The 13,432-nt window shown below is 46.1% G+C and overlaps 2 protein-coding genes across 2 annotated transcripts; both read right to left on the bottom strand.

The window, feature by feature from the left end:
* Positions 1-1,434: 1,434 nt before the first annotated feature.
* Positions 1,435-1,705, bottom strand: PtA15_1A30 (uncharacterized protein; the record flags this gene model as incomplete). The annotated part of the gene is made up of 2 exons (XM_053165324.1): positions 1,435-1,443; positions 1,502-1,705. The coding sequence occupies 2 exons, from the start codon at positions 1,703-1,705 to the stop codon at positions 1,435-1,437; spliced, it is 213 nt and encodes a 70-aa protein (XP_053016247.1).
* An 8,146-nt stretch (positions 1,706-9,851) lies between these two features.
* On the bottom strand, positions 9,852-11,502 carry PtA15_1A31 (uncharacterized protein; the record flags this gene model as incomplete). The annotated part of the gene is made up of 5 exons (XM_053165335.1): positions 9,852-10,233; positions 10,298-10,405; positions 10,474-10,565; positions 10,646-11,361; positions 11,454-11,502. The coding sequence occupies 5 exons, from the start codon at positions 11,500-11,502 to the stop codon at positions 9,852-9,854; spliced, it is 1,347 nt and encodes a 448-aa protein (XP_053016248.1).
* Positions 11,503-13,432: the final 1,930 nt, after the last annotated feature.

A 13,432-nucleotide genomic window follows, 5' to 3' on the forward strand; every position in this document is an offset into this window, starting at 1 on the left:
TTCTCCCAGCCCAACGACTGAGAGATATCAATCTGCTCCTTACAAGCTGCTCTGTACTCAATTGAAACCCCGCGCATGACTGCATTGAAGTCTTCTTCCAAAACTTTGACAAAGGAGTATAGCCAAAAAAATTCATCCATCTTGTCTTCATGACTAGCATCACCCTCTTCAGGTTCCTTGATCAACAAAAGGCACATTGTCTGGAAGGTATTCTGTGACATTGCCAAGCTTGAAAAATCAAAGTAACCATCATCATAAGGAGATTTCTTCTTTTCAAGAGCTGCATCTCCATACCTCCTTGTCTGCCATAATAATAAATCAATTATTCTTGACCTGAGTCACTTGAGCGCGGTAATCCTTGTGACATCCCTGGAGCTTCCCTAAAACAACCTTCTTGTTGCAGATCCCAAAGACTTCCCAGTATGCTGCAACGAAGCCCTCTCTCTGGGCGGCCAAGAATTCAACAATGTTGCACACAAGTGTATCACGCTCTTCTTTGCTGATTTCTGGCTTCAGGAACAGGCGGAACAAGGTGGCAAAGTGCAATTTGTAGTAGTTTTCAGAGAGGCCGCGAATCCAAGTGAGCTGGACGGGAACCCATCAAGCTAGCTCTTCACAGTACATAGAGGTAGAAAGCAGGTACCCATTGAGGAAGAAGCAATAAGTCACATCAGAAACAAGGCCCTGGCTGTAAACATTGTGATCAATATTGCAAGCAACAATCCTATTGGCCATCCATTTGGTTTGGAAGGCGAAATGCTCCAAATCATCCATAAAACCAGCTGATATGATTTGCAGTCCAACTCTGTGAAAAAACAAGAAAAAATCACCTGGGCCTTGACAAGGTGAAAGCAATCAGAACAAACTTGTTCCATTTGAACATGTCCAACAGGAAATCATTGTCAAGCATTGCTCCTTTCTTCCCGGGTACATTGCCTAGCTTGGCAAGAATGAGCCTGCGATGATAGAGAAGTCAATCTGCATTTGCCAAGGATGGATGAATGCCCAGTACACTTTTGTATGGATCCTTTGGAGCATCAGGCTTTCCAATCTGAAGTCAACAAAATATATCAGAATTGAACAAACAATCTGAATTCACAAGAAAAATTTACTTTCAGTGCAAAAGCCCCTTCCTTGTGGTTTTTGGCAATCTCATCCTTGAGTTTTTGCTTTGCAAGCTTGTCTGGCTTTTTGGCCTTGGGCCATGGGTGCTTTTGGATACCAAAATGGTGGAGAATTGCCCACTTGGTTTTGGTATTTTCATCAAACCTGGTGAATGTTTTCTTGCAAGTGATATGCCTCACTTTTCCAGGGCACTTCCCAGCCAGACCTTGGCAATTTGGGTGTCTGAATGGCATGGTGAACGCATTTGTGTCAAAACAGATGGAAAGAAAAAAGCCAAGGAATTCAAGATGTACTTCTCAAAAAATTCCTTCATTGATACTAATACGCAGTCATGGTCAATAAATGTGACCTTGTTCCCTGTTGGCAAGAAAAATACTTTCCTGTTCTTTTGATCATCATCACTGTCTTCTTTGTCCGCTTTGTGGATGAATTCCTCCGCCTTGGGCTTACCACAGGACTTGCGGGTTGGTACTAACACCTTTGGTGGTGAGTCAGACTTGGATGAATTTGCTTCTGGATCATCATGATCATAGTTGCTGTCAGGCTTGAATTCAAAGGTGTACATATTCCAAGGAGGCATTTTCAGGACAAAAAGAAATATGTGATGTGAGGATTCTGTAGAGGAGATTACTGTGCTAGGTGGGAGGGATAGGGAAAGCCGGGTGTTCACAATGTTGTGTGCAAAAGTGGCCCACGTGAGTTGGAAATTTCACTCCCACAAGTTGAGCATGAAATTTGACTATGGTTCACAAATACAATGGTGGACCCTGTATTTCTAATGCCTTGCATTTGTCAATGAATACAGGCAGTGGTGTTGTATTCTGTGGTTGTGTTACAAAGGATGTAAATGGGGCCAAGTGAAACTGTACATCCTTGGTCTTATGGAGGAATTTTCCTGGGAATTTTTTACAAGGCATTGATTTACAAGACATACCTTGTAAGAGAAGCCTTTGAAAATCAAGTAAACCACTAGCATCATGTATTTTTACAAGGCATCATCATTCCAACGCTTAAGCCTTGGAAAACATACTTTGGAAAATTCTCCTGCCCATTATTTGCGGTGGGCCACTACGCTACAGGGCCACTTAGCGTTAGCGTAGCGGCAAAAAGCGCCCGCCCATTTTGAGTAGCGTTAGCGCGCTGTTAGCGCTGCTACGCTGCGCTACGTTTCAGCGGCGCTAACAGCGCACCAATTGTTTGTTAGTGTTAGCGCGCCGCTACAGTCACTACGCTACGCTACTCTGTGCTACAGCGCTTTTAGCGGAAAAAAAGGCCTGTTTTTCAGCTAAAAGCACTGTGGCGCACCGTAGCGCGCGCTCTTTTGCGCCCTGCGTGTGTAGCGTTAGCGCAATTGCGCGCATCTGCGCTAACACTACGCTAACAGCTAAATTAGCTGCGCACCCTTTGCGCGTAGTGTTAGCGCAGAAAGGCGCAATTCCGCTAATGCTACGCTAAAATTTAGCGGAATTCCGCTACGCTACGCCACGCTAACGCTACGGTTAGCGTAGCTGGCCCACCATTGCCATTATGAAAGTGAAATTCAAGCATTTATGAATTTATGCAGTTCAACTTTGAACACCATATTTAGCATGAATTGGTGTTGATGTCTCTAGTAACCTCTTCTGATGGTACATACTTTGGTTGTGAATTGTCTTTTGCAATTCTCCCCAGGAAAAAAATATAGTCACTTGATGGCAAGTGACATGATGCAGCTTTGGTTTCTGCTCCAGAGCTGCTTCAGTGCTGCTCCAAGTCTGCTCCACCAGCACTTGTAGAGCTTGCAGGACTGCATCAGAGCACTCAATGTGGCACAGTCAGCTGATCCTAAATTTTTCCCAGGAACAGCTGATGCTCATCAAAAGCTGAGCAGTAGGCATTGAATGAGCCTGGGCCAAAGCTGAGCATTGGCTGAGCCTGGGCCACAGCTGATCATTGGCTATTCCAAGCCTGATACAAATCCCAGTGTCAGCTGGACCAAGAATATTCCAAATCTGAGCATCCTAGCTCAGCCAACAATGGTCCAAAGCTGAGCCAAATATTGACACCAGCTGGGCCAAGAATTTTCAAAAGCTGAGCATCAGCTGAGCCAATACTGGTCCAAATCTGAGCATTGGCTGACCCAAGGATGTTCCATAGCTGAGAATGAGGTGTTTTAAGACTATTCAAAAGATGAGTATCACCTGAGCCAAGGCTTTTCTGCAGCTGAGCATCAGCTGAGCCAAGGCCTACAGCTGAGCATTGTCTGAGCCAAGGTTGGTCCACAGCTGAGCACCAGCTGAGCCAAGGTTGGTCCACAGCTGAGCCAATTCTGGTCCACAGATGAGCATCAGCTTTTACAGGAGTAGGGATGGTGTCCGGGTACCCGGCACCGCCTGGCGGGTGTGGCGGGTGCCTGTTGGGTACCTACCAAGCGGTGCCGGGTCTCTGGTTTTTGGGGTAAGGGCAGCAGGTACCCGGGTACCGCCAGCCCGCACTCGCCCCAAGCCCCCTATTTTTCCTGGGGTTCAGGGGAATCCATCGGGTGTAAGGCAAATCTTAGGCGGCCACCATCCACCTCTGTCATCAAACCCCGCCAAAACAATTGATCATGGCCTCCAACTGCAAGCAAAGAAGACCCAACACATAGAGATGGCTCCGTCACACCCGGGTACCCGCGCGGGTGCGGGTACCCGCGGCCTGTTTTGACTGGATCCTGACATCCGCACTCGTTGGCGGGTACCTGTGGATACCTGCTCCTTGAAACTCATCTTGGCGACCGGAAGGGGCCCCTTTTGGTTGAAGAGGGATGACCTTGGCGACCAAAAGGAAACCGTTCTGGTTGCAATAAGACCTCTGCGACCAGGAGGTTTCCTTCTGTTCGCCGAGGTAACTTTGACGACCAGGAGGTTTCCTTCTGGTCGTCAAGGTAACTTCAGTGACCAGGAGGTTGTCTTCTGGTCGCCGAGGTAGCTTCAGCAACCAGGAGGTTAGCTTTTGGTTGCCGAGGTAACCTCGGCAACCAAGAGGTTGCCTTCTGGTTAGCAAGGTAACCTCTGCAACCAGGAGGTTACCTGCTGGTCGCGCGCTGAGGTTATTTAACCTCTGCAATGTGGTATGCTTTATGGTATCCCATATACCAAAATCAAAATTTTCTGCTTTTTCTTTCTTATTTCTATTAGTTTTACTCTTAATCTCCCTTTGCCTCTTATCAATCACTTAATATTCCTCCAGATTCAGTTTCTAGGGACAAATTCACCCCTAGTTTTGCCTTACAGAACACTCATAAGGGCACTCACTCAGAAGTCACATACTCTTACACACTCACAATACCCCTTACAACCTCAAAACAGTTACACAATCCACATTTACAACACTTAGTTACACACACGGTTACATACATAGCTACATACATATTTACACATAGCTGCATCATCACTTACATACATACAGTGTACACATGCAGGCACTCATGCAGGTGCTAGCTGCATGTGATAGCTGCATGCACTAAGCTGCATGCGCTAGTGGATTTTCGTTGCATAACAACAGCAGGTGACCTGGTTACAGCATGACTACACTAACATACAGTCCTGACCAATCACATCTCCTGATTCAGCCTGCATGTCATAACCCATAATCACCTGTACAGTCCTGACCAATCACATCCATCCATTCAGCATATGTACTAGTCAAAAACCCTCATGTACCTAGCTAAAATATCTCATGTGGAGCTCCTCTGGAGCTAAAATCCCTCACTGTTGTCTATAAAAGGAGGCTCTCCTCCCCTGTTGTAACTTCCCCCCAGCAGACTACCTGCACTCAGTTTCCCCTATAACAAAGTACACAACTGCTCACTCCACAATATATTAGTCACCCTATATTTTGGTTTTACACACATTACAAAACACTTACACACGAAATAACAACTCTACACAACACTCACATTACATAACACAAACCTCTGAGGGGTCCTCTTTGACCAACTATCATCTGGTTGAAGTCCAGACTCCTCACTCATAACACATTTTAGCAACTTCATCGCACCCACTTTATAACAACAGTTATCTTTTGATAAAACTCCAATATCACTACATTAAAGCTGTCAATCTGAGATTGGTGGGCTTGTTTTAGTGTCTAGTGAACCAGGAAAGGCAGAGGTTTCCTCATACATCCCTTTCCGCACTCAGCAAAAGGTTCTCAGGAACACTTTTGAGCTTTACAGCGACCAGGACTATTTCCTCTTGGTTGCCAAGGTTTTACAAACTTCATGACCAAGATAGTATCCTCCTGGTCGCCAAGGTTTTGTAACCTCTGCGACCGGGAGGATTTTTTCCTTCTGGTCACCAAAATACAGCCCCAGTGACCGGAAGGAATCCCTCCTGGTCAATGAGGTTGTGTGTCCTTGGAAACCAGGTGGGTTTTTCTGGCTGCCAAGGCTGTAAAACCTTGGCAACCGGAAGGGATCAGGCCTTCTGGTTGAAGGGATCAGTGATGAATTTTCAGCTGAGGCTGGGGAAACACGAGGGAAAAAAAGGACTGAGGAGGAAAGCTCAAGGCCAGGAACAAAACAAGGAAGCCCAAGAAGGGTCTAAGCTGCTTTAGCTGTGAAGGGGAAAAAGGCCCCTCACTACAAGAGACTCTCAGGTCTCAGGGAACAGGCGCAGGAACTGATGATGTTTCATTGTCAGGATGTGCACACTATATGAATATTACAACTAGGGGCCAGGTTGTGGGCAGAAGGTGGAACTGCATATTCATATGAAGGGAGAGAAGGGAGTGACATATGGGTGAAAGGGAGAGAAAACGGGAGAGAGAGATGTGGAGTTTCAACACCCCCCCCCCCCCCCCCAACTGATGAACCACAAAACCAAGACCTAAAGACCTTTGCCAATATTGAGTTTCTTGAATTCGGGGTTGTTGATCATTGCTTGGAAATTTCTCTTGGACTCAATTTCTTCATTGGTGAACGCATGATGATTGACTGAGGACGAGTTGTAGTGAGCTGAGGCAAGATGAGCTTGAGCAGGAACCTTGGACAACAATTTGGCTGACGCTCCCGTGGACTTTGAAGCTGGGGGTCGCTGTTCCGGATGCTTTTCATAGCAGAGCAACTCACGGTGTCCGGCCTTGTTGCAATGAGAGCATATAGTGAAGCCCCTCTTGCAGTGGGGACACATATAGTACTTTTCATTGGTGGTGAGCAAGGCAACTTGAGATATTCCCAACAATTGATTGAGTTGGTTTTGAGCAACGTGCTTCTCGAGTTGTGTCAGAAGAAGAGGAACTGTGTCGTTTGGAAACCCTACGTTGAGAACATTGTGAAACGACTTGTACTCGGCCAACGGAAGCTTTCGTAGTATGAGGGCTGTTTTGCTCTGCTTGTCAAGGCCAACCTTGGCAGAGACCAATTGATGGTTTGCAGCTCAAATCTCGGCTATGAAGGTCGCTGGAGGAGATTAATACTCAATATCGAGAAAGGTGTTCAGCGCGAGATCCCTGGCAACATGATCATCTCCGCTATATTTCTGCTTGAGGATTGTCCAGACGGCATACCCGTTGAAAGAGTTCTGATCCGGGAGCATTTGAGAAACATATGTCAGATTGCTGTCATTGAGGTGCTCAACAATCTCGTGGTAGGCTAGCCGATTCAGCTTGATGTACACGTTCTTCTCATCCGTCTTGTCAGTTTCAGCTGGTGGTTTAACGGCCCCCTGAACGAGACCGAGCGCACCAATTCAGTCTAGTCTTGACTTCATGAGAAACAACCACGACTTGTAGTTGTGTTCGTCGAGGTACAAGGGAACCTTTCTGGAAGCCATTGCTGAGTTTCTGATCCAAAGGTGGGCTTGAGTACAAGAGGATGGCTTGGAGTGGAGAGAAGATGATGGGCTTGGAGTGGAGAGAAGATGATGGGATCCGATTGAAGTTGAGAGACCGATTGGACGAAGTTAAAGTTGATTTGATGTGCGGAACGCGAGACTGTTAATCGTGATGAATTTTCAGCTGAGGCTGGGGAAACACGAGGGAAAAAAAGGACTGAGGAGGAAAGCTCAAGGCCAGGAACAAAACAAGGAAGCCCAAGAAGGGGCTAAGCTGCTTTAGCTGTGAAGGGGAAAAAGGCCCCTCACTACAAGAGACTCTCAGGTCTCAGGGAACAGGCGCAAGAACTGATGATGTTTCATTGTCAGGATGTGCACACTATATGAATATTACAACTAGGGGCCAGGTTGTGGGCAGAAGGTGGAACTGCATATTCATATGAAGGGAGAGAAGGGAGTGACATATGGGCAAAAGGGAGAGAAAACGGGAGAGAGAGATGTGGAGTTTCAACAATCAGGCCTTCCGGTTGAAGTGGTGGGCGGGTCTGGGTTGAATTATCTGGGTACCCGCCCACTTTTTCCCAGAATCTCAGACATCCGCAACCGCACCCGCACCCGCTGGCGGGTACCTGCCGGCCGTGGCAGGTACCCGCCAGCGGATAGCAGGTACCCGCAACGGGTTTGCCAGGGCCATCTCTACCAACACATCAGCATCATCCCCCTCATCTTCCCAGAATAACAACAACAACGATAGCGTTCAAACAACTAGCAGAGACAACCTTGTCACTCCGGGTAGTAACCAGCAATGTAGCACATATACATTTTTTTGAGAGCGGGTATCACGGGTATACCGCCTTGGGTACCGCGGGTACCCACCCAGGCGGTGCCAGGTGCCATCTTTTGGTCAAAAATTCACCCGGTACCCAGACCCGCGACGGGTACCCGGTGTGGAACTACTCTTGGGATGAATAGAGCTTGAGAGGGATTTGGTGCTTGAAGGGCTGCCTCTCAGGGGAACAAGAAAAAGAATATAAGAGTATGGACTCTTATGGAAAGGGGTGGCAATGGAGATTTCTTGAGGTATGTCTGGGGGAATTTTCTCTAATCTAATAACTTTAATTCACAGGTAAAAAGTTTGTCCAATCTGATTTATTGGCATAAACTAGGCTAATGAAGGCTGACCAGTAATTTCTGTAATTTCTGATGGGGAGCAAATGAAGAGGAAAACAACCCAGTTTATATACACAGGAAAGAGGAGACATGAGGAAACAAGGATAACCTGGAGGGAAGCATAGAAGATTCTACTTCTATAGGATGAAACAGCCATGTGGTCAGAGTAGTGGGTCAAGGAGTCACATGATGGTGTAATAGTGGGTGGGGATGATGCCATCTTCTGGGGGCTGCAGTGCAATCTTCCTAGCTGGAGGATGGGATATGTGAGACATAACAGGGGTAGAATATTCTATGAGCTAAGATAGGAGGAGTTAGGTGTTTGAGGAAGTGTTTCAGGGAGAAACAATCCAGGTGGGGTTTGGGGTATGTCTAGTATCAAGTGTATCATGTTGGGTTTGGAGGGTGATGGGTTTCAAGGGTGCTTATACATCTTTGAGCACATGGTTCTAAGGAAAAACTAGAAGAAGGGGGTAACATGTGATCTGGGTAGATTTATGAGACTAGGGGGAGGGTTTATCCAAGAGAGGGGGAGTGTGGGAAGAGGGAATACTATTATACAGGGTATGACCATTGAGTGGGGATGTTGAGGGCCTTGGGCTTTGCTGACAAGGGGGCCAGAGGTTTGGGATTTAGTCTTGAGGTGTGACAGCCTTGTGATTGATGCTTGCTGGTTTTCTGGGTAGATCAGGATTGGCTTACCACACCGGGTCCCAAACGCCATCCTTATACAGGAGTGGTCAGAAGCTGAGCATTGGCTGGGCCAAGATTGATCCAAAGCTGAAAATCAGCTGAGCCAATACTGGTCCAAAGCTGAGGATTGGCTGGGCCAATGATAGTACTAATCTGAGTCTAAGCTGAGCCATGACTGGACTACAGCTGAGAATCAGCTGGGCCAGGACTGTTTCAAAGCTGAGCATGATCTGGACACCAAAGCTGAGCATGAGCTGGGCACCAAAGCTGAGCATGATCTGGGAGCCAAAGCTGAGCATCAGCTGACCAGAAATAAGGATTAGTGGTGCCCAGCCAAAACTGATGATCTCCTATGGAAATTCTGAAAGGTAAGTAGATGGGGGGGAGGGGGGGGGATTGTGGTTAGATGGTGGGTAGATGGTGGGTAGATGGTGGGTAGATGGTGGTTAGATGCTGGGTAGATGGTGGGTAGATGGTGGTTAGATGGTGGGTAGATGGTGGGTAGCCCGCTGGAGCTGGCATGATCAAGTGACTTTTTTTTTCCTGGTGTCTGTGATCATGTATTTTAGTTCACATGTTTAGTTGTTGCACCAAGTTTTCATTGGCTTGCAAGCCCAGTGACATTACCTAAAGCACCTTGGTAGCATTGTATATATTGGGATATCTCAACTTAGGCCCCATTTGGAGCCGATATAATCCAGGCAATATATGAGTTTTTTTGCCTGACATCCTATGTGACATCTGATCAGGTCCGCCAAAACTTGATCAGATGTCACAAAATTCCAGATTATATCACGCAATTATATCGGCTCCAAACAGGGCCTTAATATGTTATATATGTAAGTCTTGTTCCCCTACGAAGTCAAGTACAAATATCATATTTCCAGCGAGACAGCTAGTGAGAATTTGTCGATGAGGATGTTGCTACGGCCTTCAGATAGTGAGTAATCAAGTCTGTTGAAGAAGAGAAGTGCAAGGTTTATACACACTTTTTGTATCTATATCTTTATGTATGGATGAATTTACTGAAATTGGGGACGACAGGGATATTTGTAAGTCATGTTGATTTTATTTTCGTTTGACAGAAGTTTTGCCGATCTTGGCCGCGTTTCTTTTACGCTCGCGTTCGTTAAACTTCCGTTGTTCAGCAGGGGTCATCTTCGCAAGTTTCTCGTCCTGCGAGACTTTCATTTTTTTCCGGCGCTCCTCCTCCTTCTCACGTTCTTTGTACTTTCTTTCTTCATCCAATAATAGGTTCGAAATCTCCGCTCTTTTTTTCGTAAGCTTGCTGGTAGCTATGGCCGTTGGGGAGACCACCTGGTCTAATGAGTCAATTAGATTGAAACAGAACTCGATCAAAGGTATTGGATCTAAAGTTTGCGGGTGGGGTGGTAGTCGGAGTCGGAGTGTGACCGTCCGCTTCGAAGGAACCGATGGCAGAGGGAGCTCTCTAAATATATCATTGAGGGTCAGAAACTTCATCTGGTTAAATTCTTTAGGCGCATCTTACTCACGATATCGATGGTTCTTGCTGCGAGGTGCCTGAAAGGACTAAACTGTCAAACCATTCCAAGCTCAATGGATTGTTTCGCAATAGCTGTAAAAGACCAAGCTCCTTGTTCCTAATTTCCGAATGCCTAAGATTAGCTGCTCAACGATGTGAGGGTGTCAGATTGGGCGTATGACCAACTTTATAATTTGTTCGTTGATCTCCCCCGATTCAGACATGAACACGAGGTGTGATGGCAATTGACTAGATTCCTTGACTTCGGTGAATGTCCGCTAGAAGAGTGTCAAAAGTATTTTGCCAAAGCTGATGAGTGGAATAGAAAAGATCGGAAGCGGGGTAGATCGAGACTTACCACATCCCATCTATCCTCGCGAACCACATTCATGACGCGTTTCTCGACCAAGGCCCAGACAAAGGAATCCTTGGCTTCAAATGACATTTGCTGCTTTTTTGGAGTCAAGGACCAAACCAATTCGAGTCGATCACTCCGACCGGTCCAAGTAAAGTCGATCGCAGCACGTAGTTCCTCGTAAATCATGAATGGTAGATCTTGACGTGGTCGAAGTGCAAAGCGTATTGTCAATGCTTGACAGCCCTTGCGTCCGGTGGCATAACCGTAGAACAATGCTGGGCCATCCGCTATGTAGCCTTTGGACGATCCGGTGCCAACTTGACTAAACTGCGTGCGAAGTAGTTCAGAATGGGAATGCCACCAGTGTGCGACAGTCTTCTCATTCTTGCGTTTGCCGTGGTAGCTTGTTATAGTGTAGACAATGAGAGCAACGAGCAAGAATCCTTCTAGTTTCAGTTGGGCTGGCCGAATGACAAATCTCTTGAATCGATACTCTTTGCCGGTGTAATTTTCTTGATTTGGCCGGGGTGCTGAATCAAAGGATTGGTAGCCAACGCCTGGTTGCTGTTTTGTCTGAGAAAACGGTGTTGGGGCAGTCGCAGGAGATGGATCGGCAGGCAAAGCTTCTATCTCAATCTCATCAGCTTGATCAAAAGTAGGTGGCTTTGGGGGAGTAGCCGGTTGTGGTTTAGGCACGCCATCCTGGATACGCTGAGCTACATACTCATCACATCGCAAAAGAGGGGGTAAGCTCCTTCTTTCTCTGGTACTCGATAGAACAAAAAGGCATGATAATTCATGGACAAACCAGACGAAGCCACGACCGAATTATTAGTATTTGTTGATGAGACGATCATCCAGAGTATCAGCCAGATATGAAACGGGGAAGGGAGTAGTTGCCATCGTAAATTGTTGAACATCTGTTGACCTTCTCGGCTTTCTGATCGATGAGTGGGTGACAACTGGGCTCACAGGAGGGTCTCACTTGGTCAGGAGTGGTGCAACCTTTCACAGACCGTGACACCTCACCCAGAAACAGGTCAACCGTCAAATAGCCCCCGACAAGCGCATCTGCTCAGCTTAAGGAAGTCCCTCTGCTGCGGGTGTGTGTCTTGCAAAGCAAGCCTCCGACAGCCCTCAGCAGGAGGGACTTGCGTGCTATCGCCCCTTTATTGGGGTGCCAAGAAGCTGAGTTTGGCTGGGTGGAATTTTTGAAGCTTTATATGTAATTCCTTGCTCCCTTGACATTCTTTGGAATAAAATAGCTTAGGTTGTAGGCCTGATTTTTCCAATCCAACCTACATAATTTCAGGTGTTTGGCAAAAATCATGTCACCCGCAGAAATTCCACAAAAATCCCCAAACAGCTGGAATTACAAGCAGTGCTCAACTTGACCACTGCACCTTGCAGCTTGTGTGCACAATTAGTGGTTGGTTTTTTGTGTAGCTTTCTCTCAGAGGATGCTACACATCAGCCCTACAAGACCACACTTGTTCACCAGCTGTGAACATAACTGGAATCAAAGTGGCATTCTTCAACAATGGGAAGTTACTTACGTTACGTTATCCAGCGGGATTTTTGTAACGTAACTTCCCACTGTTACCAGATAATGTGTTATTGTTATCTGGTGAAATGTTCCTGCGCTTGTTTAAATAACGTAACGGAGGGGACTTTCTGCCTTGATGCCGCAAAAAATGGTGCCAATAACGCGCTAACCGCATTATCTGGCGTAAAGGCACCATAAAATGGGCAAAAAAAACCCGCGTTATCCGCACGTTATCCTCCTCAGATTGCGGGGGATAACGTAACGGGTCTAATAACACAGAAAAAAAAAAGTAACTAAAACAACGCTGCCGTTAGCACAACAATAACGGCACCAATTCAGTTACGTTATCCGTTACTTATTGTTACGGATAACGTAACCTCCCATTGTTGCATTCTTGCTGTGCCAATGTGGGGAGGTACAGTGTAAGTCCCTCCTGACACAGGCTTGCTTCACGAGTTCAGCCTACCCCCAGGGGCCTGAAGTCTCAAGGGACTTAGTTAAGTTTGGCATCTGCTGAACCGGGAAGCTGCAAGACAGCCAATCCAACCAAAAAAATTAATTTTATTGTTGAAGGAATGATTAATATATGTGTACATAAACAGGCTCAAACTGAGGGGAAGTGATCAGAAAATTGTGACCAAAAGATGGAGAAGCAGGTGCAAAACCTTCAAGCATGTTACAGTTTCCCATTGGCAAGGAGACAATTCCAAAAGCGAGCTCTCCGAGCCATCCTGGAAGAGTTTCCTGCACAAGAATCTGGCAGTGGCAGTGGTTGGGAAGCCTCCACTTTGTGGACAGCTTCGCTGCTTGCTACCTCTCCTTGTTGTGGGGGATTAGCTAAGCTCAACCTATCAATCAGATAATAATTGCTGATTGCAGCGTGATAACCATATTTTATAGTAGCAACCAACCTCTTGTATGGAACAAATCCGTGAAGATTTGATCTAATGATTTTTTGAGCATTTTTGTTCAGTATATTGATAGTTTCTTTTGGTAAACCATATTCCTCTATTTTTAGAAACATTTGGTATTTTTTTGCAATTTCTTTCAAGTGTTTACTTTTCAGCCCTTCAAAAACACCAATGATAGTGTGTGCAAGAATTTGGGGACTGATTAGGTCAAGCTCCCACTCCCCTTTCCAGAAAAAATCATGTAATCAACCAAAAGTCAATATTTGAATCTCAATGATAGAATTGTGCTTAGAAATATTTGCTTACCTTGTATTTGATTTAGGTGTTTCA

This window comes from Puccinia triticina, chromosome 1A, assembly GCF_026914185.1.
Source record: "Puccinia triticina chromosome 1A, complete sequence".
In the NCBI taxonomy this organism is placed as follows: Eukaryota; Fungi; Basidiomycota; class Pucciniomycetes; order Pucciniales; family Pucciniaceae; genus Puccinia; species Puccinia triticina.